Source organism: Bubalus kerabau, chromosome 10 (assembly GCF_029407905.1).
Source record: "Bubalus kerabau isolate K-KA32 ecotype Philippines breed swamp buffalo chromosome 10, PCC_UOA_SB_1v2, whole genome shotgun sequence".
Lineage (NCBI taxonomy): Eukaryota > Metazoa > Chordata > Mammalia > Artiodactyla > Bovidae > Bubalus > Bubalus kerabau.
In genome coordinates, this window is record NC_073633.1 from 105,702,566 (window position 1) to 105,729,607 (window position 27,042).

Genomic DNA, 27,042 nt, shown 5'->3' on the forward strand with positions numbered 1-27,042 from the left:
AAAGCCTACTAAATCAATCAACACCAACAGAAACTGGATTGATAAGACTTTTTTCTTTAGCATTGAGAGGACTGTGTTTTGAGTTGTACATCATATTGAAATATAAACGATAAGAACAGTGGTTCTCACATAACTTTCAATTCTATTCTTTTCTCCATATTTTGAAGCATTTTATTTTTAATATAATTTTGACAAGATATAAGTAGTTAATTGTATATCTGTAAATTGTATTTCACAGAAATTCATCCATGTTTATCACAGAATCATGTTTTTTAAAGTCCTTTCCTGGGTAAAGTATTCTTCTACCAAAAAAAAAAATCACCAGTATAGTGCTAATATATGCTCATATGCCTTTGGTGTCTCCCTCCTTTTTTTCTTTTCTAAACAGGCAAAAGCACTGTTACAAACTGCATCATCTTTAGCACCCCATATGTACGAGCCACATTTTAATTTTGCAACAATTTCTGATAAGGTATCCTCTTTCTTTATCAATTTATCATCTGACCTGTTTGTTTTCTTCTTTTGTGTGTGTGTGTGTGTTTTCTTCCTTGATTTTAAAAATTGTACAGATAAATAAGGACATTCTAACCATAACTTGCTGAGAGAAATGATTTTTTAAACACTTGATTATTTACACCTATGTCTTCATTTTAAGGGAACGTTTAATATACTTTAGGTATATGTATCACTGAATATTAGCTAAGCTTAATACCATTATGGATTGCAGAAGAATTATTTTATGTTTTAAAAGATGACATTTAATCATTGAAAAACTGCTCATTAACTCCTGGTTTGGGGAGGATTTAGTAATCAGTGTTTTTTCACAGGGAAATCCTGTGTATCATTTATAGATCATATAATCACCAAGTCTAGCATGATGCTATAAAATTGGGGATATTAGTGAAAGCTGTTTCAGCAATGAACAATATAGGAAAGAAGCAACTGTTAATACTGTGTTACAAGTCAATTAACATCCAAGAGCTAAAAGAGATTGTGTGTCCTTTTACAATAAGAAGAAAGAAAGAAAAGTCATCTAATAACTTTTACTTGCAAGACTTCCTTTAACATGGAAGATGAGTTTTGAGGATAAGGAAATGGCTAAAAATGTTTGCTGATGTAAAGACTCTTTATAGACCCAAAAAGTTATAAAAATCATTTTTCATAACATGAATGTGAGCTTCTCTCTCTTGTGTTTTGAAAATAAAATATGCTGTTTTTTATAAATTGTCATTTTTGAGAGCTTGTTAAGTGCTAGTCACTGTTCCGGGTACTCTCCACACCTCTAATTCTCTCAACAACCCTGAAATGTAGGTAACCCTTACCTTCCCTATGCGTTTTTTCATACAACTGATGTTCCATCTGTTGAACCTGTATGAACAGCTGCTACATACCAGCCACCGCTGTTGGCATAGAAGATGTTAGTAGTGAATACTAACCCTAAATCAGGCAGAAACTTCTGCCTCATGCAGCTGACGTTCTAATGGAAGCCAAGGCTTTGGAACTTGAAAGCCTTCTCTGGAGCTCCATGGCAGTGGCAGATTCAGAGTCCATGCCCAGCTCCCACGTGCTTCCCAATGCGCTGTGCTGCCACTGGGCGCCCCTGGCGGCTCAGACGGTAAAGGATCTGCCTGCAGGCAGGAGGCCCTGCTTCAGTCCCGGGGTCAGGAAGATCCTCTGGAGGAGGGAATGGCTACCACTCCAGTATTCTTGCCTGGAAAATTCCATGGACAGAGGAGCCTGGTGGGTTACAGTCCATGGGGTCGCAAAGACTCGGACACAACCGAGGAACTAAGCATGCAGGCACATGCTGCCAGTTAGTTAAACCACAAAGGAGCCTTGATTACTTTCTTTCAGGAGTGTTATTAAATTTTAATGATATTTAATGCAAATGGAATATTTCTGTTAGCAAAAGTCTACACTTCCATTAAAGAAAATACTATGTTAAAAAGAAATGCTATGATTTAAAAAAGAAAAGTTTTCAGTTCATATGTGTGTTACAAAAAAACTACCAGAAGTGAATTGTCTGTATTTGTGTGTGTGTGTGTGTGTGTGCGCACTGCAAAGCTCTCTCCTTTTAGAAGTGTATGCATGAATCAAGGTACATTCAGATGGATTCAGATACTGTATGTGTTTTTCTTTGGGACTGGATTTTAACAAAAAGTTTATTGAAAATCAAAGGTACCCTCAATGAATTTTAAAAACCGGATATCTTCCCAACATTACTATGTTAGCAACCTTTTAAAAGCTCCCAGAGCATGTTATTATATCTTAAATATAATAGTTTTTACTTAAGTTTCCTGTCTTAAGAGATATTACCCTAACCAAAACATATCATTGTCTGTGGTAAATTACAGACTGAACTGAGTTGGCTGTTTTAGCTTGTAGATGTCGATTTATTTTTATGAGACTATCAGTGACAGGAAAAGAAAGCAGGTTTCTGAGTTTATAACTAGACAACCATAATGGAGCAGAAATTATTTACATGACTGGTTATTTTTCTCATACTTTTTCAAGACTGAATTGTAATCTAGGTGAAAAAAATGTTTATATCAAAGTAACACAGTCAAGCAATTTACCTTGGGTTTTTACATTTTGCAGATACTATGTTTGTTTTTTTTTTAATTCATTTCTTATTTTTTATGGTCCTCATTCTGTGGTCTTATTTTGGTCTGCTTTCCTTACAGATTGGAGATCTACAGAGGAGTTATGCTGCTGCTAAGAAGTCTGAAGCAGCATTTCCAGATCACGTGGACACTCAACACTTAATTAAGCAGTTAGAGCAGCATTTTGCTATGCTCTGATTTTTCCTCAGTTAAATATATTCATATATAGATATATATGTGTGTGTGTGTATGTGTGTATTTAGGGAAAAAGTAGTAGTATATATATATATATTTGTAATACAAACCTGTGCTTGATATTAGTGAAAGTGACATAGTGGGATTTAAACCAGAATGTTTAAAACTGTATAATAATAACTTTATAAGATAATATCATAAAAGACAAGATTTAATCTCTTGTAAGCAGATCATGAACTCTCCCACGGTATATGGTAGATGTTTGTTTACAATGTTTACAAAAAAATTTCATGAATTTCTTCAAATTCTTAAAAATATACATTGTTAATGTCCTTTAGCTAGCCTGTAGCTTAGGAGGTGTGAAATCTGCCTTTAAAGTTGCACTTTTATGGCTAAAAATTATATACTTACCCTTGGTACAGACTTTAGAAATTAAACGTTGTATTTCAAACTATTTTTTATGAAATGCTTTGTGAGACATTCTACATTTTCTTATATATTATGCTTTAAATAAATGTGTATGAAACACCATCCTTCTGTTGCTTTTGATGAGTCTTTGTTTCAGTCATCTCAGATGAAACAAGTTTTCCAGAAATGAAGTCTTAGAAATCAAGTCATTATCCTAATTTTATTTTAAATAATGTACCATCAATTTTGCTTTTTCCTGAGAAGCTATTTATGAAATATCATTTTGTCAGCCTAAGAATATCAGGATTAGGAGCGGAGTCATAAGCCACAAGTCCTGCGTGGTCAGCCCCGAGAAGGTTAGGGGGCATCCGGTACCATGAGTGGTAACATCCTAGGAAGGTCTGCTCCAGTGTTTCCTGGACCGCTCCTTGACGGCTTCTCATGAGGAAGTGCGGTCAAGGGCTGGGGCCGCTCACGGGCCTGCTTTGGGATCTGTCCATGGTACTTATTGTTTTAACTTGGTGAAAACCGTTTCATGGGTATTTGTTTCTGTTCCATTCATATAAATTGTACTGCTTAGCTGATGGAACACAAAAGGTGTGGATGCAGAGAATAAGATTGGTAGAGGCTGGAAGTAACTTCAGAGAATGTGTCAATGAATCCCTTTGCGGGGAGGAGGCCAGGCCCCACCCTTCAGGCTGGAACCTCCCCTGGTTCTCCATGAGAGGCTACCATTTGTTGGGCTTGAGAAATTCCTCAAGCACTGTCAAACTTCCTAACACTGTATTCAGTATTTAGGTTCAAGTTTTATATTGTGAATTGTTTTCTTGGTTAATTTAAAATAAGCACTAGTAACAGGGGCTAGCATTCACCAAGGATGTTGTGTGTACCGAGCACTGCTCAAGCCCTGGGTAAGGAGTGACATTTCATCCCCATTGCAGTCCTGTGAAACGCTGTTATTCCCATTTTTCTTGTGAGAAGAACGAAGCGTAGAGCAATCAATAGCTTGCCCACGTTGTCAGCCTCAGTAAGTGGCAGAGCTGGGATTCAAATGCATGTTTACTCTAGTGGTTAAGAACACATACCCGGGAGCCAGGTGCACAGTATTTGTAAAGAAATGGGTATAAGGCGGACTGCAGACTTGCGTGTGGCCTCTGAGTACGTGTTTTTAACTACTGTGTCAAATCTCTTAGTGTCTCTTCTGGAAATAAAGCTGTCATTTAAAATGAATGGTATATGCATTAGTAAAATTGAATAATAAGGGGATATTAACCACTGTGATGAATGGTATTGCATAGGAACCTGGAATGTTAGGTCCATGAATCAACAAATTGGACGTTATCAAGCAGGAGATGGTGAGAATAAACATTGACATCTTAGGAAGCAGTGAACTAAAATGGACAGGAATGGGCGAATTTAATTCAGATGACCATTATACCTACTACTGTGGGCAAGAATCCCGTGAAGAAATGGAGTAGCCCTCATAATCAGCAGAAGAGTCCAAAATGCAGTAGTTGGGTACAACCTCAAAGATGACAGAATGATCCTGGTTCGTTTCCAAGGCAAGTCATTCAGCATCACAGCAACCCAAGTCTATGTCCCTACCACTGATGCTGAAGAAACTGGAGTTGATCAGTTCTGTGAAGACCTAGAAGACCTCCTGGAACTAACACCAAAAATAGATGTTCTATTCATCATTGGGGACTGGAATGCAAAAGTAGGAAGTCAAGAGATACCTGGAGTAACAAGCAAGTTTGGCCTTGGAGAATAAAATGAAGCGGAGCAAAGCCTAACTGAATCTTCCAAGAGAATGCGTTGGTCATAGAAAGTACCCTTTTTTAACAACATAAGAGAAGACTTTACACACAGACATCACCAAATGGCCAATACCGAAATCAATTTGATTACATTCTTTGTAGCCAAAGATGGAGAAGCTGTGTACAGTCAGCAAAAACAAGATCTGGAACTGACTATGGCTCGGATCATCAGCCTCTCATAGCAAAATTCAGGCTTAAACTAAAGAAACTGGGGAAAACCACTAGGCCAGCCAGGTATGACTTAAATCTATGAATATGCAGTGAAGGTAATGAATAGATTCAAGGAATTAGACCTCGTAAACAGTGTGCCTGAAGATCTATGGAGGGGGATCTGTAATATTGTACAGGAGGCAGCAAACAAAACCATCCCAGAGAAAAGAGAAAAGCAAGGAGGTAATGTGGTTATCTGAGGAGGCCTTACAAACAGCTAAAGAAAGAGGAGAACCAAAAAAAAAAAAAAAAAAAAAAGCAAGGGAGAAAGGGAAAGATATATCCAACTAAATGCAGATTTCCAAAGGACAGCAGGGAGATTCAAGAAGGTCTTCTTCAATGACCAGTGTGTAAAACTAGAAGAAGACAACAGAAGGGGAAAGACTAGAGATGTCTTCAGGAAAATTGGAGACACCAAGGCAACATTTTGCCCAAAGATGGGCACAATAAAGGACATATAAGGTAGAGACCTAGTAGACACTGAAGAAATCAAGAAGAGATGGAAAGAATACATGGAAGAACTGTATGAAAATGTCCAGATGAACTGATGACTATGAGGGTGTGGTCAGCCACCCAGAGCCAGACATTCTGGAGGGCGAAGTCTAGTGGGCCCTAGGAAGCACTGCTGTTAAAGCTAGTGGATGCGGTGGAATTCCAGTAGAACTATTCAAAATCTTAAAGGATGATGCCATCAAGGTGTTGCATTCAATATGTGAGCAAATTTGGAAGACCCAGTAGTGGCCTCAGGACTGGAAAAGGTCAATCCTCATCCCAGTTCCCAAGAACAGTAGTACTAAAGAATGTGCTAACCATTGGACAATTGCAGTCATCTTCCATGCTAGTAAGGTCACGCTTAAAATCTTGCATGCTAGACTTTAGCATTATGTGAACCAAGAACTTCCAGATGTCCAGGCTGGAGTTAGAAAAGGAAGAGGAACCAGAGATCGAGTTGCCAACATTCACTGGATCATAGAGAAAGCTAGGGAATTCTAGAAAAACATCTTCTGTTTCATCGACTACGTCAAAGCCTTTGAGTGTGTGGATCATAATAAACTGTGGAAAGCTGTTAAAGAGCTGGGAATACCAGACCATCTACATGTCTCTTGAGAAACCCGTATGCAGGTCAAGAAGCAACAGTTAGAACCCTGTATAGAACAACTGATTGGTTCAAGATTGAGAAAGGAGCACGACAGGCTATCTGCTGTCACCCCGTTTGTTTAACCTATACACTGAGCACGTCATGAGAAATGTCGGGCTGGATGAGCTACAGGCTGGAATCAAGACTGCTGGGAGAAACATCCACAGCTTCAGATATGCGGATGATACCACTCTGATGGCAGAAAGTGAAGAGGAACTAAAGAGTCTCTTGATAAGCGTGAAGGAGGAGAGTGAAAGAGCGGGCTTAAAACTAAGTATTAAAAAACCTAAGATCATGGCATCCGGCACCATGACTGCATGGCAAACAGAGGGGGCAAATGTGGAAGTAGTGACAGATTCCCTCTTCTCAGCTCCAAAATCACTGCAGATGCTGACTGCAGCCCTGAAATCGAAGATGATTGCTTCCTGGCAGGAAAGCTATGATAAACCGAGACAGCGTGTTGAAAAGCAGAGACATTACTCTGGTGACAAAAGTCTGTATAGTCAAGGCATGGTCTTCCCGGTGGTCACATACAGTTGTGAGAGCTGGACTGTAAAGAAGGCAGAGCACCAAAGAATCAATGCCTTCAGTTTGTGGTGCTGGAGAAGACTCCTGAGAGCCCCTTGGACAGCAAGGAGATCAAACCAGTCAATCTTAAGGGAGATCAACCCTGAATACTCATTGGAAGGACTGATGCTGAAGCTGAAACTCCAGTATTTTGGTTTTTGGATGCAAACAGCTGACTCGTTGGAAAAGTCCCTGATGCTGGAAAAAACTGAGGGCAGAAGAAGAAGGCATCAGAGGATGAGATGGCTGGATGCAGTGGACATGATGCAATGGACATGAACTTAGGCAAACTTTGGGAGATGGTGAGGGAGGGGAGGCCTGGCGTGCTGCAGTCCGTGGGGTCACAAAGAGACACGACTGGCTGACTGAACAACAAATTAACACAGCAAAAAATGAACGTGTCAGTATTCCTGAAGTGATATGGAGAGATTTTTTTGTCTTGAATTTATGTTAATTCAATGTGAACACCAGCGCAAAGAATGACTCAGGACGGCTAAAGGCAGAAGGATGACATAACACTGCATCAGGGGTTACATACATCTTTGTAACAAAATTACCTCAGGGCTGCATAACTTCTGGCTTCCATGCCAACACTGCTATATAAAGAAGGTTAACAACTGTCCTCTACCGTGATGAAAAACGTGTCCAATCCATTTATAAATCGTTCAGCCAAAATTAACATTATTGAGCTTCCAGCTGATGAAAATGAGATATGGCAAGAAGACCACCTGCACTGAAGGATGGCTGAAGTTACAAGTCCTTCCTTCTCGGTGGGTCCCATCTGAACCAGCCCCTGTGGCTCTGCAGCTCTGTTATGTTTCTAACGTGTTCGCCAGAATCGGAGCACCCATCAGGACATAACTTAGGCCTAGAGACAGGAAGATTAATAAAGATAGCTCATTACTTTTAAGGTACCACCAACTCTTTATTAAAATGAGGGATTTCTATTAAGAGCTTTCAACTGGGATTGATTTTAAGCATTCAGAAAAACAGCAAAGATTTTAGAACTGATGCAAGAGGACTCAACCTTGGGAAAAAATGAATGCAGAAATTAGGGAAAATGCCACTCCTGGATCGTTTCAAATTCTAGGGAGCAAGCGAATTGAAATGGTCCTTGGAGATGTTCCAGAGTTCCAGAATGGTTACCTAGGCTCAGCTATGGGGGGAAAGTTTATCAGTTTGAAAATAACTGCAGTTTTACATCCTTCCATGTTGATGGCATTAGTCCTATTTTTGGCTGACTAAAAATTTAACATTTTTGACAGATGCTGCCATTTCACTTCCTTGATATAAAAGCCCAACTCTTGAGATTAAAGAATAAGGATTGAAGATGAAATCATAATCCTTAAGGACTCAGTTGATAAAGAATCTGCCTGCAATGCAGGAGACCTCAGTTCGATTCCTGGGTAGGGAAGATCCACTGGAAAGGGATAGGCTACCCACTCCAGTATTCTTGGGCTTCCCTGGTGACTTAACTGGATTCTATTTCTTACAGTGTGGACTATATTTCTTACAATGTGATAAAATGTGAACAGAGGACTATATTTCTTATAACGTGATCCTTTCCGTCACCCGAATCCCCACTGATAAGGAGGAGCTGATTGGCGTCATGCAAACAGCACCAGTGACAAAGCACCCGCGCAGGCAGGAGCCAGAGGGACGCGGGTGCGATTCCTGGGCCAGAAAGATCCCCTGGAGGAGGCACAGCAACCCCTTCCAGTATTCTTGCCTGGAGAATCCCATCGACAGAGGAGCTTGGTGGACTGAGTCCATGGGGTCATAAACGGCTGGACACAATTGAAGTGACTCAGCACAGAACACAGCACAGATGACAGGAACTCCTGCAGAAAGCGACCATGTTATCTTAGTGAAGAAAAAGTCACACTTAGATACTGGGAGGAACAATCTTTCCTGTTTTAAATCAGAGAAGATAGACCCTCTTCCAGTGTTTGAAACTCAAGTTTCAAATGCTAGGCGCCAGCATTTTCTTTATACTGAAATGTTTCTCTCATTCCCCGTTTAAAAAAAGAAAAACCAGTGCCTTTAAGCCCGTCCCTTTGTAGCACTACCTTCCTCCCTTTGTCAGAACATCTTCAAAGGGCAGGTGATGCTTGCTGCCTGCTTCCTCATCGTCCCTGTGTCTCCTGACCCTCTTCAGTCTGGCTTCAACTCCCACCCCTACTAAGCAGCTCTCGCTGAGGTCACTAATGACTCTCATTAGCAAATCCAGAGTTGTTTTTTTTTTACAGTTATTTATTTTTTATTGGAGTGTAATTGCTTTACAATGTCGTGTCCATTTCTGTTCTGCAGAGTGAATCAGCTACATGGATACATATATCCCCGCCCTCCTGCATCTCCCTCCCACCTCACCGCCCCCACCCCACCCACCGAAATCATCACAGAGCAACTAGCTGAGCTCCCTGTGCTCCACAGCGGCTCCCCACCAGCTTTCGATTTTACACATTGCTGCTGCTGTTGTTATCGCTTAAGTCGTGTCTGAATCTCTGAGACCCTATGGACTGCAGCACGCCAGGCCTCCCTGTCTTTCACTATCTCCCGGAGTTTACTCAAATTCATGTCCATTGAGTTGGTGATGCTAACCATCTCATCCTCTGCCACCCTCATCTCCTTTTGCCTTCAATCTTTCCCAGTGTCAGGATCTTTTCCAATGAGTCAGCTCTTCACATCAGGCAGCCAAAGTATTGGTACTTCACCTTCTGCAACAGTCCTTCCAATGGATATTCTGGGTTGATTTCCTTTAGGATAGACTGGTTGGATCTCCTTGGGGATTCTTGTGGCTTGTGAAGTTGCTCAGTCGTGTCCAACTCATTGTAACCCATGGACTGTAGCCCACCAGGCTCCTCTGTCCATGGAATTTTCCAGGCAAGAGTACTGGAGTGGGTTGCCATTTCCTTCTCCAGAGGATCTTCCCAACCCAGGGATCGAACCTGGGTGTCCCGCATTGCAGGCAGACGCTTTACCATCTGAACCACCAGGGAAGCTTTGGGGATTCTGACATCCCCTAAAGTTTGACTGGTTTGATCTCATTTTGCACATGGTGGTGTATATATGTCAATCCTAGACAAGGACTGAGAGCGAATGGAAAAAATCCCTGCATGAAGGGTCAGTAGGATTTTGAGAGCCAGAGAGGAGAGAGAGGCTGTGGTAAGACATCCCAGGCAGGGCCTTGGGGGCCGTGAGAACGTGAACTTGGCTGGATAGGAGCTGGGCAGCAGCATCCTGGTCATGAGAGCTGGAGCTGGGCAGTAGCATCCTGGTCATGAGAGCTGGGTTTGGAGGCTCAGGAAGGGCCAGCATGTAGAAAGCTCTGAATCGCAGGTTAAGGAGTTTAACTTTCACCTGACAGTTGCAAAGTAAGCAGGTATTTTGTAGGGATTGATCTGGAGACAATGTTTAGGATCAGTTGGAGAACATAGAGTTGGATGTAGATTCTATTTATTTATTTTGGATATAGATTTTAAATCAAGTTTTCTAGGAAGAGTGTGAAAATGAATATATTTACACTAGATAATAGATACAACGTTCTCGGCTGCACCACATATGCAACCGATCAGATAGTTCACGCCGCACTTCTGCCTGGTTTCACCCTTTCCTCTTTCCCATCTGTCCCCCAAAGCAGAAAAAATGGCCTAATCACAGCTCGTGCAAAGAACACTGAATGTCACAGATGGTGCTTTATTAATTACACATTTCAACAAATAGTTTTCTTAACAAGATTTCTGTCTTTTCACCAAAGTGGGTCTATGAGTTAAGTGACATTTTTATACTTCATGAAATAGGAATTTGGAGGAAAGAAAAATATTAATACTGCGTACAATTTTCTCCACTATAATCTTTGTTTCAACAGTGTCTGTGGCTAGGCTGTGGGGATTCTGATGTCCCCTAAATTTTGAGAACCATTTTGCTACATGTTTTCTAAGAGTATTTTCAGCACTAAATTCCTCAAAAGATGCAAACTATGGAAGAGCCCTCAAGAAGAAATGTGTGTGTTACTCGCCCAGTCGTATCCGACTCTTTGTGACCCCATGGACTGTAGCCCGCCAGGCTCCTCTGTCCATGGGATTCTCCAGGCCAGAATACTGGAGTGGGTTGCCATGCCCTCCTCCAGAGGACCTTTCCAACCCAGGGATCGAACCCACGTGTCTCTTGCATTGCAGGCAGATTCTTTACCACTGAGCCACTGGGGAAGCCCTCAAGATGAAACAGATAACCTGAATAGTCCTATATCTATATATGAAAAGAGTCCTATATCCTATATGAAAGAGTCTGCCTGTTAATACCATTTGAATACAGTGCCAATGGGAGGTGTCCCAGATCCCTTGAGAGAGGGCTTTAAATTGCAGGATTCAGGCCATCTTTTGAAACCCTCATGAAATACCTGTGAACAGAGGTGGAGAGAAAGGGCATCCAAATAATAAGTAATTATATTACTATTGTTATTATATATTAAGTGCCTGCTGCTTGTAATCTTTGCAACTCTACACTATTATGATTCCCATTTTCCTGGTGACAACCTCAGAAAGGTTACATCATGGTCCAAGGTTGCTAGATAGTAAAAAGCATAGCTGGGAGTCACAGCCTCTGGACATGCTATTTTCCTTCAACCAGTTAAGAATAGGCAAGCTAGCAAAAGTAGAAGACGAAGCGGTAGCTCTCGACGAGTTTGAGAAATGAGATGGGATGGAAACACGTGGGTCACAAACAATGAGGTATCACCTATCAGAATGGGTCCTGACATTCCCACAGGTTCTGTGGGTCATGATCTTGTCTGATCCTTTCAGCAACCCTATGGGACTAGCGACCCAGCAGTTCGTATCCCCATCCTCTAAATGAGAAAAACAAAATTCCGAGAGAGAATCTGATTCATTTACAGTCACACAGCTGCCAAGAGACACATTAAGGGACTTTACAACAGGTCTTCTAATCCCTTCTACACCATGTATTTCCACTTTCCCAACCACGCAGCCTTTGAATAGCAGAAAGAGGAACTGAAAGACAAAATTGCATGCATTAAACTTTCTAGGCAAAGGAGAGCTGTGTTTAGAAACAGTTAGCTCAAATACTTCTGAGCACGTCTTTAGATACGTCACACTGAGTAAGCATGGATGATGTCCACCACTTCCGAAAGAAGCAGCAGAAGATTCCAAACGGCTCTGACAGAGGCTGGTTGTGTTCCAAGCCCCGCATTCAGACCTGTGCAAGCTCACAGTGGGCTTCCTGTGGTTTTATAATCCCTGCTAAGGTTTCGATCAGAAAAAAATGTCTGAAGAGCTTAGATTGAAAAGCACCTGTGTTAGCACTGAGCTGTGTTCTGATCCTGATTTCCCAACACAAGGCTTCTTGGTTTCGTATCCATGAAGCTCACTGGCAAGCAGCTTTTCCAGGTGTTACAGTGACTCGCAATAGGAGGAGGAGGAGCGGTGACCGAGCTGAGAAAATCTGAGTCCAGGTCACCACCCAGGAAGTCCATCACAAGCAGGACGTTTGCAATTGGAGTCTTCCTTTGAAATAGTGGATGCAGAGATGATGATACTAAGTGAAGTAAATCAGACAAATACCGTATGGCATTGCTTATATGTGGAATCTAAAAAGAAGATACAAATGACCTTCTTTACAAAACAGAAATAGGCTCACAGAGACAGAAAACAAATACAGTTACTGAAGGGAAAGTGGATGGGAAGGGATAAGTTAGGAGTCTGGGATTAACAGATACACACTGCTGCTGCTGCTGCTGCTGCTAAGTCGCTTCAGTCGTGTCTGACTCTGTGCGACCCCATAGACGGCAGCCCACCAGGTTCCCCCATCCCTGGGATTCTCCAGGCAAGAACACTGGAGTGGGTTGCCATTGCCTTCTCCAATGCATGAAAGTGAAAAGTGAAAGTGAAGTCGCTCAGTCGTGTCCGACTCTGTGCGACCCCATGGACGGCAGCCCACCAGGCTCCTCCCTCCATGGGATTTTCCAGGCAAGAGGACTGGAGTGGGTGCCACTGTCGTCTACTACACACAAAATAGACAAACAGGCTGAGAGGCCAGCAGCGAGGCTGTCTGTGGAATTCAGAAGGTGGTTCCAGGGAACGTGGCTCAGCATGTATCATATACTGCAAACGATCACGTCTGTGCCCTGGGAACCGTTTTTCACGGGTGGGGACCGGAGTTTGAAGGGTGTCTGTTGGAAGACATTCCCCAACTTACCATCAACAAGTGTTACAGCCTCACCTCTGTCCACCTTCAGGTTACAGTTTGAATTGTTGTGCTGTACATCAAGGGGAAGGGTGCTGAGAGCGAGGGAGGCAGTGTGCACGGGGGGCGGGAGGAACAAGCGAGGTCTCTGTGCTGCCTTTCTCTCAAGTTTGCTGTGAACATAAAACTGCTTTAAAAAGTAAAGTCTTCAAAAAAATAAACAGGGACCTCCTGCATATTCAATATCTTATCATGACCTATAATGTAAAAGGAGTTGAAAAAATATATATTTATAGGTACAAGTGTAGCTAATATCTGGGCTTCCCTGGTGGCTCAGACCGTAAAGAATCTGCTTGCAATGCAGAACACCTAGGTTCAATCCCTGGGTCGGGAAGATCCCCTGGAGAAGGGCGTGGCCACCCACTCCAGTATTCTTGCCTGGAGAATCCCCATGGACAGAGGAGCCTGGTGGGCTACAGTCCATGGGGTAGCAAAGAGTCGGACACGACTGAGTGACTAAGCACAGCACAGCATAGCTTATATCTATACATCCACACTTGAGTATATAGATAAATAACTGAATCAGTGTGCTGCACCCCTGAGACATTGTAAATCAACCATATTTCAATTTAAAAAAAAGTCACCTGGATTTTGCCATTAACCCTAAAGCAAATCTGTATTTGTTTTAAGATAAAAATAATACATTCCTCACTTCTTCACATAAAGCAGCTGTTCAGGGCAAAGGTTTGTAATTTGGCCCACATTCTCCCCAGCAGTTGCCATTGTTACTCTATCCTTCTATTTCTAGTTTTGTGTAGAAGAACCAAGTGACTGAAGTCTGCCTTGTTTAACGCCTCGCCCTCCCCACCTCTCCCTCTGGCTCGCTCAGCCTCCTTTCCATTCTCAGGGCTCAGGGTTCTGTCCTGTCCTGCTCAGCTGCATCTCCCGTTCTGGACCTTTATGTCCTTTCACCCAAATTTGCCCAGTTCTATGTTGCCAACAGGAGAAGGAGATGGCACCCCACTCCAGTACTCTTGCCTGGAAAACCCCATGGACGGAGGAGCCTGATAGGCAGCGGTCCATGGGGTCGCCAAGAGTCGGACACGACTGAGCGACTTCACTTTCACTTTTCACTTTCATGCATTGGAGAAGGAAATGGCAACCCACTCCAGTGTTCTTGCCTGGAGGATCCCAGGGACGGCAGAGCCTGGTGGGCTGCTGTCTATGGGGTCACACAGAGTCAGACACGACTGAAGCGACTTAGCAGCAGCAGCAGCAGCAGCATGTTGCCAACCAAGGTCCATCTAGTCAAGGCTGTGGTTTTTCCAATAGTCGTGTATGGATGTGAGAGTTGGACTATAAAGAAAGCTGAGCACCGAAGAATTGATGCTTTTGAACTGAGGTGTTGGAGAAGACTCTTGAGAGTCCCTTGGACTGCAAGGAGATCCAACCAGCCCATCCTAAAGGAAATCAGTCCTGGGTGTTCATTGGAAGGACTGATGCTGAAGCGGAAACTCCAATACTTGGGCCACCTGATGCAAAGAGCTGACTCATTAGAAAAGACCCTGAGGCTAGGATAGATTGAAGGCAGGAGGAGAAGGGGACGACAGAGGATGAGCTGGTTGGATGGCATCACTGACACAATGGACATGAGTTTGGGTGGACTCCGGGAGTTGGTGATGGACAGGGAGGTCTGGCATGCTGTGGTCCATGGGGCGCAGAGTTGGACATGACTGAGCGACCGAACTGAACTGAACTGAACTGATGTTGCTGTCTAATGTGAACACTTCTATGTGTTCCCCCTCCTAAGGAAAATACTGCGGCTTCCCACGGGATTTCAGGCATCATGGCAGACTTACATGAGCTATCTGGGGCCAAGAAGAACTCCATGGCGTCCCTCAGCTCACAGGCTGAAAGCAGCGGCAACAGTGACTAGCAAATCTGCCTCCATATTGGATGCTTCTTTTCCTTTAAGCTTTGTATTCTGTTGCTTTTGCTACAAGTTCATCACTAAAAGGATGTTGCCTATAGCTTAAGGTACAAGTAATGGCCCAACTCGGGGAACGCTGCCTCCCATGTGTGAGAGTTAAGCTAAAATACCTTTGTTTAGCTCACAGGAAAATCCTGACCAGGGTGTTTGAATGGCTGTGAAGAGCCGCAAGAAAGAAGAAGCTAACACATCCCCTCTGCAGTCCAGCCAGAACCAGGAAGTATTTGCAACAGCGTTATCATCCTTTGTAGTTACCTCCTCACCTCGCGCCTTCTTTGCTCTAGAACAGAAGCTAGCCTCCGAACCTGGGCAAGATGGTTCTTTGGGACACTCGTCCAGCATCTCCTCCATCTGCTTGCTCCTTCTTGCCCTAGCAACTCGTCTCCCATTCAGTGAGCGGTACAAGCCTGGATAACTAAGCACAGCCAACTCAGCGGGACACTGCTCTTCTAAATCCCAAAACCGTGAGAGTAGCTGGTGAAGTTTGAGCAGAAAGCCAGAAAACATTAGAATCTAGGCATTTACATAGACTTCTGGGGTTTCACCACGGTACTGCTTAGAGCTATCCTCTGTGGGGTTTAATTTTCAAATCCGACAGAGGGGTATGACAACAGGGACAGCAGGAATCAAAGGACGAGCCCACAGCACGCCGGGCTCCAGCATCCCAGGAGAACAGGAAGTGGCGGCTGCACTGGGTCTATCCTTCGGGTAAAGCACGGCTCACTGGGGTTGGAATCTGTTTCTAGCACGTCCTGTTAAAATGCTCAGGACCCACTCTCCCCTGAGTAACAGTGTTAATTACAGTTTCAAAGCTGTGAACGCAGCACAGTGTTTTTGGAACGCAGTGGGAGGGTGAGTAAGTGTTTGGAGACACCTTCTGTGCTGGCTTTGCTCACACACCCATTTCTGCCCACATGGTGCCATACAGATTATACCTTTGGGGTGCTGTGGGGTGGTTTCTTTGTGCATTCATGTGTGTGTGTGTGTGTGCGTGTGTGTGTGTGTGTAGGTGTATATAGTGGAGGACATCATATTATTTTTTTTTTTTGCAAGTTAATCTCATTCTGAGAGTTATGCTGCAGGTGCCATTTGGGAAATCGGAATTCTCTATTTGCTTTTAATACAGAGATAATCTTTGCGGTCATGGGACCTCTCATTAGTGGCATAAGTCAGCCACATGAAAGAGGCGTGTCTGTTCTGAATCCAAAGACACTGTTAAAACAGCATGACCTTGCCCCCACCCCCCACTGCCTCAGCTGGGGGCCCAGGAGTAGCAGATTCACTGGCTGGCTCTCTCGAATGGTGGTGTGAACTGAAAAGGCAGAGAAGGTTAGTGTTGTCCTTGAGGAGAGTCAGAGAATATTCCCTTTAGCTTCTCTCTACTGGTCTGAAAGTCTCATAATCTCTTTCTATGTCTTTAGTAGTTATTCTTAATATTGAGACATACTCAATTTAAGTCTATTTAAAATTTAATATTTCCACCCTTTCCCTGCATAATTTAAAATCCTTTTATCTTACATGGCAACATATTACAAGTATTCAGTTCAGTTCAGTTCAGTCACTCAGTCGTGTCCGACTCTTTGCGACCCCATGAATCGCAGCACGCCAGGCCTCCCTGTCCGTCATCAACTCCCGGAGTTCACTCAGACTCACGTCCATTGAGTCAGTGATGCCATCCAGCCATCTCATCCTCTGTCGTCCCCTCCTCCTCCTGCCCCCAATCCCTCCCAGCATCAGAGTCTTTTCCAATGAGTCAACTCTTCGCATGAGGTGGCCAAAGTACTGGAGTTTCAGCTTTAGCATCATTCCTTCCAAAGAAATCCCAGGGCTGATCTCCTTCAGAATGGACTGGTTGGATCTCCTTGCAGTCCAAGGGACTCTCAAGAGTCTTCTCCAACACCACAGTTCAAAAGCATCAATTCTTCGGTGCTCAGCTTTCTTCTCAGTCCAACTCTCGCATCCATACATGACCAAAGGAAAAACCATAGGTTGGCCAAAAAGCTCACTGGGGATTTTCTGAGGCTGTAATGGAAAAACCCGAATGAACTTTTTAGGACCCCCTATCAAATTTGAATCTCACTTTATATCTCTATCTCTTAAAAAAGTCATTTGTTACTATTGTTGTTAATGCTTACCCAGATATACCTATGTGATGACCAGTTTCTTTGTTCACAGTTCTTGTGATTCATGGCATATAAATTTTCAGAGAGACTTAGCTTACAGTTGGTATGTGTTTCCATGAACAGAAAAATGTCTATTCTCTAGATATGAGAAAATCAGACTTTTTCTCTTTCTCTAATATACAAATCATTTTTTCTATTAAACATTTATCTTACTTTATTGTTCAATGTATCTGTGTTCTCACTGCCTTTTTTATCTATTAAATTTGTCAGATTTTAAAAAAATTATTTTAATTGGAGGATATTTACAATATGGAGGACTTTACAATATCGTGATGGCTTTTGCCATCCACCAACATGAATCGGCCATGGTATACCCGTGTCTCCTGCATCCTGAACCCCCCTCCCCTGTCCCTCCCCACCCCATCCCTCTGGGTTGTCCCAGAGCCCTGGCTTTGGGTACCCTGCTTCATGCATCAAACTTGCGCTGGTAATCTGTTCTACATATGGTAATATACATGTTTCAGTGCTAGTCTCTCAAATCATCCCACCCTCGCCTTCTCCCACTCAGTCTGAAAGTCTGTTCTTCACATCTGTGTCTCCTTTGCAGCCCTGCACATAGGATCGTTGGTACCATCTTTATAAATCATATATATATATATATAAAAACATACATATACAGTATTTGTCTTTCTCTTTCTGACTTACTTCACTCTGTATAATAGGCTCCAGGTTCATCCACCTCATTAGAACTGACTCAAATGTGCTCCTTTTTATAGCTGAATAATATCCCCTGTGTATATGTACCATAATTTCCTTATCCATTCCTCTGCCGATGGACATCTAGGTTGCTTCCATGTCCTGGCTATTGTAAACTGTGCTGCAGTGAACACTGAGGTACACGTGTCTCTTTCAATTCTGGTTTCCTTGGGGAGTATGCCCAGCAGTGGGCTTCCTCGGAGGCTCAGATGGTAGAGCATCTGCCTGCAATGTGGGAGACCTGGTTTCGATCCCTGGGTTGGGAAGATCCCCTGGAGGAGGAAATGGCAACCCACTCCAGTATTCTTGCCTGGAGAATCTCATGGACGGAGGAGCCCAGTAGGCTACAGCCCATGGGGTCGCAAAGAGTCGGACACGACTGAGCGACTTCCCTTTTCTATGTCCAGCAGTGGGATTGCTGGGTAGTATGGCAGTTCTGTTCCCAGATTTTTAAGGAATCTCCACACTGTTCTCCACAGTTTGCATTCCCACCAACAGCACAAGAGGGTTCCCTGTTCTGCACACCCTCTCCAGCATTTACTGTTTGTAGACTTTTTGATGAGGGCCATTCTGACAGGGGTGAGATGATACCTCATTGTGGTTTTGATTTGCATTTCTCTCATAGTGAGTGATGGTGAGCATCTTTCCATGTGCTTATTATTTGTCAGATTCTTGACAGCATAGTATCTGATAAGTTATCTCATGGGGTTTAGATCTGGGTCTTCAATAAGATTATGTCTGTTTACATCCTAGGTATCTAGCTCAGTGCTCATCTGTTGAGCCAGGGTGGGCTTGATCTCCTTCCTTCTCTTTCTTCTCTCACAGTGATCTAAGATTTTGATGGCCTATGGTATCATGTACAAGATGAAGAACAATATTGTCTCACCTTAATATAATTTTATTTGGGGAATCCCACAGTACTGGAAACGAGAAGTCCAAAACCAAGTTCTCAGCAGGGCCATGCTCTCTCTGATGGCCTCTTCCTGGGTTGTGAGCCGCTCTTGGCATTCCTTGGCTTGTACCCGCATCATCCTAGTCTCTGCCTTTATCATCACATAGCCTCCTTCCCTAGGTGTCTATATGCGCCCTCTCCTCTTACAAGGGCACCTGTTATTGGATTTAGGGCCTACTCTGATACAATATGACCTCGTCTTAACTTATTGCACCTGTAAAGACCCTATTTCCAAATTTCTGAGGTTCTGGATGGACATAAATATTTGGAGGACACTATTTAACCATCAGAAGGAAGGTCTTCTGAACCTCAAGCGCTATGGGAAATAAATGTCTGTTCTTTATGTCACCCGGTGTATGGTATGTTACTATAGCAGCTCAAGATGACTAAGACAGCCTTGTAAGCCCAGTCGCTCAATCACGTCCAACTCTTTGCAACCTCATGGACTGTAGCCCACCATACATATGTAGCCCACGAGATTCTCCAGGCAAGAATACTGGAGTGGGTAGCCGTTCCCTTCCAGGGGATCTTCCAAACCCAGGGATCAAGCCCAGGTCTCCCACATTGTAGGCAGATTCTTTACCATCTGAGCCACCAGGGAAGCCTGAGACAGCCTTCTTATCCCTAAAAATATATATATATTTTGCCAGAGTTTTGTTATAAATTTTTTTTCTATTATTTCAAACCACTTTCTTCATTTGACTTCATTCTAAAGCAAAACAAAAGGAAAAAAACCAAAATGGAGTTTGAAAAATAAAAGTCAAGTCCAAATACTAAAAAGCAAAGAAATGACAAACAAATAAAACCTGAATGACAAAGATAATTGAACCCTATGAACCTGTTTCCCTATAATTGGCATAGTAAAGCTCTAGTAAATTTAATGTGGGTAGTTCTGAACATCTCTGGATGTAAATAACAGGAACAGAGACTCTCTTAGATCTTTTCAACCGAAAATTTCATGATTTTTTAAAATTAATTTTTTTGGATAATTGTTTTACAATATTGTCTTGCTTTCTGCTGCACAACAGCACGCATCAGCCATAAGTATAGATATATCCCCTCACTCTTGAGCCTTCTTCCCACCCCTGTCCCATCCCTCTGGGTCATCATGGAGCCCAAGCCAAGCTCCTTGTGCTATATACAACTTCTGCTGCTGCTGCTGCTGCTGCTGCTGCTAAGTCGCTCCAGTCGTGTCCGACTCTGTGCGACCCCAGAGACGGCAGCCCACCAGGCTCCCCCGTCCCTGGGATTCTCCAGGCAAGAACACTGGAGTGGGGTGCCATTGCCTTCTCCATTGTACAACTCCACATTAGCTATTAATTTTTCACATGGAAATGTATGTATGCCAGTGTTCAGCTCATCCTACCCTGCCCTTCCCACCTGTCTGTTCCCTACACCTAATCTCTATTCCTGCCCGGCAAATAGGTTCATCAGTATCATTAAAATTCCAAGATTCTTTTTTTTTCCTGTTTGAAATCCTTAATTTTATCTATAAATTATAACTGACCCAGGGGATAATTAGCCACAGATTTAGTTCCGTTCCAACAATTAATTCAATTCCATCCATATCTCTGTAGCCCAATATAACCATACGCATAAAGATTTTACATCGTCCACAGAAAAATGTTTAGGCGTATCCCCGTAAGGCAAAGTAGCAAAAGTTTTCATAAAATCTATATTACTTCTTATTACAGCTGCCCTGGAGACTTGGAGATATAAAAACCCATTTCTTATGCAATCTCAACATCAAGTTAGGAGATTGAACTTTCAAATGAGAATGCATGTCTTTGCCCAAAAATCATTATTGCAAGGTTTCTGAAAAAATAATATCTATTTTCATATGAACCAGACTGGAATTAACTTTTTTTTGCCTGCTTGAGCATATGTTTGATATTCAGGGGTTAGTGGTTTCATATTAGTTATTTGTCCATAAGTATTCTAACCATCCCTGCATAAAGAAGACATACATGAGGAAACTGAGGTTCTCTAACTAACCCAAGGGCGCATCCTTAAATGGCAGACCCCACTGCAGCCACGGGTTTCCCTGGCGGCTCAGGGGTAAAGAATCTGTCTGCCAAGCAGGAGATGTGAGTTCTATCCTTGGGTCAGGAAAATGCCCTGGAGATGGAAATGGCAACCCACTCCAGGATTCTGGCCTGGAGAATCCCATGGACAGAGGAGCCTGTGTCCACGAGGTCACAGTCGGACACGAGTTGGTGACTAACAACGATGACTACCACAGCCACACTTTGCTGCCCTCAGATCAGCTGGCACTCACTGGCATGTCACGTGTGCTGACGGAGGCAGCCCTGCTCAAAGGGCAGCTTTTGGAAGTACTGTGCCTCTCCCAGCGTGCTGCAAAGACTACAGGAAAGAAAATCCGTTTGGGGAGAGGGTGCTTTTTAAAAACACAAATTCCTGGGCCCTATATCCATCTTTCCTGAATCAGATTCTGGGGAATAAACTGTCCTAGGAATAAACATTTTAGACACGCTCTGTAGCTGATGTTTAGACTTACGAAGCGGTAGGACTGTTTTTAGAAGGGCCATTGACTCACAGCTGAGCTATCACCATAGCAACTGAAGAACCCATGACCTGAGCCACATTCCACATGCTTTCCTGTTTACTGCCTTCTACGATAAATGATAGGCCAGAGAGAAAGGAAGCCACCAAGATCTGCTCAGCAAGGCATCATTTATTCATTAACAGAGCTCCAAGTCCAGAAAGCTGCCCGACATGACAACTTCTCTCTCTTGGTTATGCTCCCCTCCAGACAGTCGAGTGACAGGGTCATGGATCCCCTTCAACAGAGTGAGATGTGTTTGCCCCAGGGTGCCCTCTTCAGAGACACCCCGTCATTCTGCCAGCCTTGCCAACGTGCGACACGGGGGGTCACCCCCAAGGGAGCCACTCTGTGCTAATTCTATCCCAATCCCTCACCTCACAAGCACTCATGAATCAGACGGCACGTCAGAGAGAGAAGTAAAAGGCACTCAGAATAGTTTAGGAGGAGAATGGATGGGCCTTTTAGAACTCCAGAATCAAAGCATGAGAAAGGAGGGGGTAAAGAAGAGAGAAAGAGAATATGAATGTTCCAACTTGCATTTTCTGAGGTTGTCTGCAGCTCACTCCTGAGAAAGCAGCTTGGAATAGAGCTCAGGTGATGGGCCTCTGGTTGCCATGGCAATTCCTCAGCTGCGTGCAGCGCCTGATGCATCGCTGATTTCCCTGCAGAAGTGCACACGAGGTCAGCAGAGGACGACGCGGAGTGCCTGCCCCAGACTCCTGGGGACAGAGTTGGTCTCTGCCTGTCACATGATCCCACTGTCTTTAAAATTCACTCCATGCCTTAAAATGTTAGTGCTTGCTTTGACGTGAAGTAAAACGAGGCAGTCTGGAGCTTTGGCATGTAGAAATACAGTTTTATTTTGACATAACTCAACTTAGTTATGATTATCCTTTATCCCAGTGCGGTGGTGGGAAAACTTACTGTCTTCTGGGACCACTTCACTTTCTTACGGTTGTATGGAGGTTAGGGGTGTGGGGCTTGGTTCCCTGTTGTCAGGTGTGGGGAGGGGGCGTCTGGGCACACAGGTGGTCACTGAGACTGGGTTCCTTTCTGTCCTGCCTCTCTCTGCTGCTCTGCTGACTCTTGAGTGGCTGACTCTCTGAGAGGCTGTCTGTGGTCCTTTCTGCATGGATGCAGCACCCAGGCATCCCGCTCAGAGGCCCATAAAAGGCAAGACAGAGACTTCACTCTCCGGAGCTCACTGGACTCTTCACTCTCATCACTCTTTCAATCCCCTCAAATATTTTTCCAGTACGTGGGTGGGAGATTTCCTTCTCCCTTTCCAGTAATTTCCAAACATTTTGGCTATACTGTACCCTTTCTATTGCCAAAGGCTTAGAGTTTTAGAAACTCAGGAAGAATTCCTTTATTTTCTGCCCAGCTGTATTTCTCCCCTGAGACATTTATTCATTTATTGAGCACCTCTTCTGCTCAATTCGTGTCTGACTCTTTGTGACCCCATGGACCACAGCCCGCCAGGCTCCTCTGTCCATGGGATTCTCCAGGCAAGAATCCTGGAGTGGGTTGCCATTTCCTCCTCCAGGGGATCTTCCTGACCCAGGGGTGGAACCTTCGTCTCCTGCATTGGCAGGCAGATTCTCTATCACTGAACCACCTTATTGAGCATCCACTACTCTACATTAAATACTGTTCTAGGCTATGAGGATATAAAGTGGAAAAAATATGCAAAATGCTTGTGAGTGTGGGGCTTATTGTGTTCAAGAAGGGGAGACAGACAATAATAAATAAATGTGGACTTTACTGGTGGTCCAGTGGTAAAGAATCTGCCTGCCAACGCAGAGGACACCAGTTCTATCCCTGGTCTGGGAAGATCCCACATGCCTCAGGGCGACTAAGCCCGTACACCAGAGCTACTGAGCCTGCACACTCTAGATCCCATGCTCCGAAAGTAGAGACTACTCCCTGCTCGCCGCACCTAGAGCACGCCCTCGTGCAGCCGTGAAGATCCCAACACGGCCTAAACTGAGTTAAAAAAACAAAAAACAAATGACCTCACTTGGGTTTAAAAAGAATCTCTCTGGCTACTGTGATGAGGAGACCACAGAGGATAAGACTGCAAACAAGGAGATGTTAGAAAACCATTACAGGACCCAAGGTGTGAGATGGACCAGCAGGTTACGAGGAATGGTCAGAAAGGGGGTTAACGGTTACCTCTTTCACCTCCACCTTCACCGTGTTCTCTTAATTTCTCCATTTCCCCCACTGCTCAAAGTAGCTGCCAAACCCATGTTTTATGTACAACATGTGATTGGTTTTCCAGGAGCTCTTCTTCTTGACAAGCAGAATCCCCTTCAGGGATAGTGCGGGCCAGCATTTGTTGCCGGGGTCCAGCCCCGGTGGATCCAGGGAAATTCGAAGGGGAGACGGCTTCAGCAATCAGGATATGATAGCTTTAATCAAATATTAATTAGAGATATAAAGAGTAATAGAATAAGAATAGCTCAGTAGGAAAATTCAGCGGAGAAAAGAGGCTGAATAACTTAGTTAACGTGGAAAGCTAATAAAATTCCAAGGCAAGGAATTTACGTCACCTATGTAGGCCGCAGGCATCCTCCCATTCTCCCGAAGGAGAGGAGACACTAAGGCCTCCCCGGTCAGATCGTAGAAGCCCAGGCATAATTAGTAGGCTTGACGAGCCTCCATGTTCCAGATGGGGATTCAGCCAGAAGGTGAGAGAAAGAACGACATGGGGAGACCAGTCTTTCGAGGAACTGATGCCATTTTTTATTTTTCCATGGTCTGTTTTTATACACTGAGATGTTATACAAAAGTCACGCGGGGACAGCAATCCTGACTTTTATTAAAGTCAGGTGCTTCATACAAATGTATACAGAGGTCTTAGGGGTGTTACATCATCTTCTGGCCAGGGGGCCTGCTGACAATTCATGACCCTCTCCTTGTGACATCGGTCAGTCAACCAGAACACTTATTTCTCCAGGGGTGATTATTCTTAAAACAGACACCACCTTCCGAAGGTACCAGATAAAGTTACATTCCTATAGGGTGGGGGTGTAGTGGGTTTTAATTAAGCAAAGAATTTGCTTAGCCTAAAATATCAAAGGTTAATACTTATTTCTTCTATATATTCATTAATGTGTGTAAGGGCAGGGGATGTGGAAACTTAGCAACAAACATTGGCTCAACAAATGAAAAACCCTTCACCAATACAATTTCTAATCAGCCCACTATACTATACTAATAGTTTTCTAACTTCTCTAAAGAACCTGTTTTTAGAAGGTTTAAAGCCTCTCGTGCCTCTCACGGTTGGGAGGCTGTGAGCAATCACATGTGGCCGGACAAGCCTGTCAGGCAGGCTAGAGAACCTTCAGAGGAGTTTGTAGGTTGAAACACTCCTATCACGCCCAGGAATTATTATTAACTGGAGCTCTAAGTTAACTCCTTCTCCAAAAGAGGTGGTGGGGGACAGCCCCCCGTAAAGTCAGAGGTGTAGGTGAGAGCACAAAGTAGTAAAGTAGGCAGGCTCTGGTTTTGGGGGTAGATGCTCGAGAATTTCCAGGGGGACTCCCGCCTTTGCGTATGTCGAGCCTCCTTCCTCATGACCTTTGCCACGGGCGGAGCTCCTCACGCTGGCTCCCGGCAATTTGTGCCACTGTCCCTCCTGGTAACGTGAGTAGTTGTGAAAGACACTGTCTGGTAACTTGATGTGGCCAATGGCCTCACACCTTGATACACATAATCTAAAGTTTTTTAAATCCTGAAAGAATGTTTACCAATTAAGTTCCCCCAACCTGCCTTTTTTAAAAAAAAGAAGAAAAAAGAATTCAATTTCTATATTCTGTACCAATTCATGTCTTCTAACAGCTATATCCCATGGACGGAGGAGCCTGGTAGGCTGCAGTCCATGGGGTCGCTAAGAGTCGGACACGACTGAGCAACTTCACTTTCACTTTTCACTTTCATGTATTGAAAAAGGAAATGGCAACCCACTCCAGTGTTCTTGCCTGGAGAATCCCAGGGACAGGGGAGCCTGGTGGGCTACAGTCCATGGGGTCACAAAGAGTTGGACATGACTAAGTGACTAATCGGAGAAGGCAATGGCACCCCACTCCAGTACTCTTGCCTGGAGAATCCCAGGGATGGGGAACCTGGTGGGCTGCCGTCTATGGGGTCACACAGAGTCGGACACGACTGAAGCGATTTAGCAGCAGCAGCAGCAGCAACAGCTATATAACAGCCCAACTTTTTATCTCTGGGGGCCTTCTATGACTTTTTTTTTTTAAATTTTATTCTATTTATTACTTTTGGCTGCCCTGAGTCTTGGTTGCCCGCGCAGGTTTTCTCTAGTCACAGCCGGCGGGGCTGCCCTCCAGCTGCAGGCTGCAGACTCCTCTCTCCGGCGGCGTCTCTTGTTGCTGAGCATGCGCTCTTGAACCCGGGCGCAGTAGTTACGATGGACAGGCTCAGTTGCCCCGCAGCATGCGGGATCTTGCTAGAACCTGGATTGAACATGTGTCTCCTGGGTTGGCAGGCAGATTCCCAACCACTGGCCCACCACAGAAGTCCCGCCTATGACCTCTGAATTACATCTGAGCTATTTCTTGTGCTCCTACCAGTATCCGTTGCCCACAACTATTAATACTTGGATATTATTGCTGTGGTTTAACCTACAGGAATATAGGCAGTATCGGAGCAGGATGGGCTGGCATCTGACTACCATTTCAGGGGCTGCTTTTCGTTAACATTCTTTCTGAATAGAGGAATTTCTGCTCAGGAGCCTTTTAAAATATAGCTGCAAATCATATATCCTTGGAAGAAAGCTTACCTGATTACTGTCACTGCTTCGAGTTCTTCAGGTAACAGTCAAATATCTTGGGTTTTGTTTTGTTTGTTTTTTGTCTTATTTTGTGAATCTCTTTATTAGGTGCTAGAACAATCAGGGTTCCTGGCTGCGTGGAATTGAAATGGTGGTCTGGTCGCCAAGTCACGTCCAACTCTTTGTGACCCTGTGGACTGTGGCCCACCAGGCTCCTCTGTCCATGGGATTCTCCAGGGAATATAATTGAAGTAACACAAGTTAACTTGAGTGATGGAGAAGGCAATGGCACCCCACTCCAGTACTCTTGCCTGGAAAATCCCATGGATGGAGGAGAGTAATAGGCTGCAGTCCATGGGGTCACTAGGAGTCAGACACGACTGAGCAACTTCACTTTCACTTTTCACTTTCCTGCATCGGAGAAGGAAATGGCAACCCACTCCAGTGTTCTTGCCTGGAGAATCCCAGGGATGGGGGAGCCTGGTGGGCTGCCATCTATGGGGTCGCACAGAGTCAGACATGACTGAAGCGACTTAGCAGCAGCAGCAGCAACTTGAGTGGACAATGAATGTATCAGAAGGAGGTGAGATAGATCACAGAAATGGAGAGAAGGCCAGAGAACCAGGCTCCAAGGGCAGGTGGGAGCCTGGCGGGAAAAGGGAGGGTGAAGGCCAGTGCAATGGACAGAAAGTTTGTGTCCTCCCCCAGATTCATATGC

The 27,042-nt window shown here is 44.1% G+C and overlaps 1 protein-coding gene across 1 annotated transcript in view; it reads left to right on the forward strand.

The window, feature by feature from the left end:
* The window catches only part of TTC8 (tetratricopeptide repeat domain 8), a 47,765-nt gene extending 44,436 nt beyond the window's left edge, over positions 1-3,329 (forward strand). The window contains exons 13-14 of the mRNA XM_055538858.1: positions 389-472; positions 2,685-3,329. Coding sequence (XP_055394833.1) covers positions 389-472; positions 2,685-2,801 — 201 coding nt within the window. The 3' untranslated portion in view covers positions 2,802-3,329. The remainder of the gene's footprint in view (positions 1-388; positions 473-2,684) is intronic.
* The last annotated feature ends 23,713 nt before the right edge of the window (positions 3,330-27,042 follow it).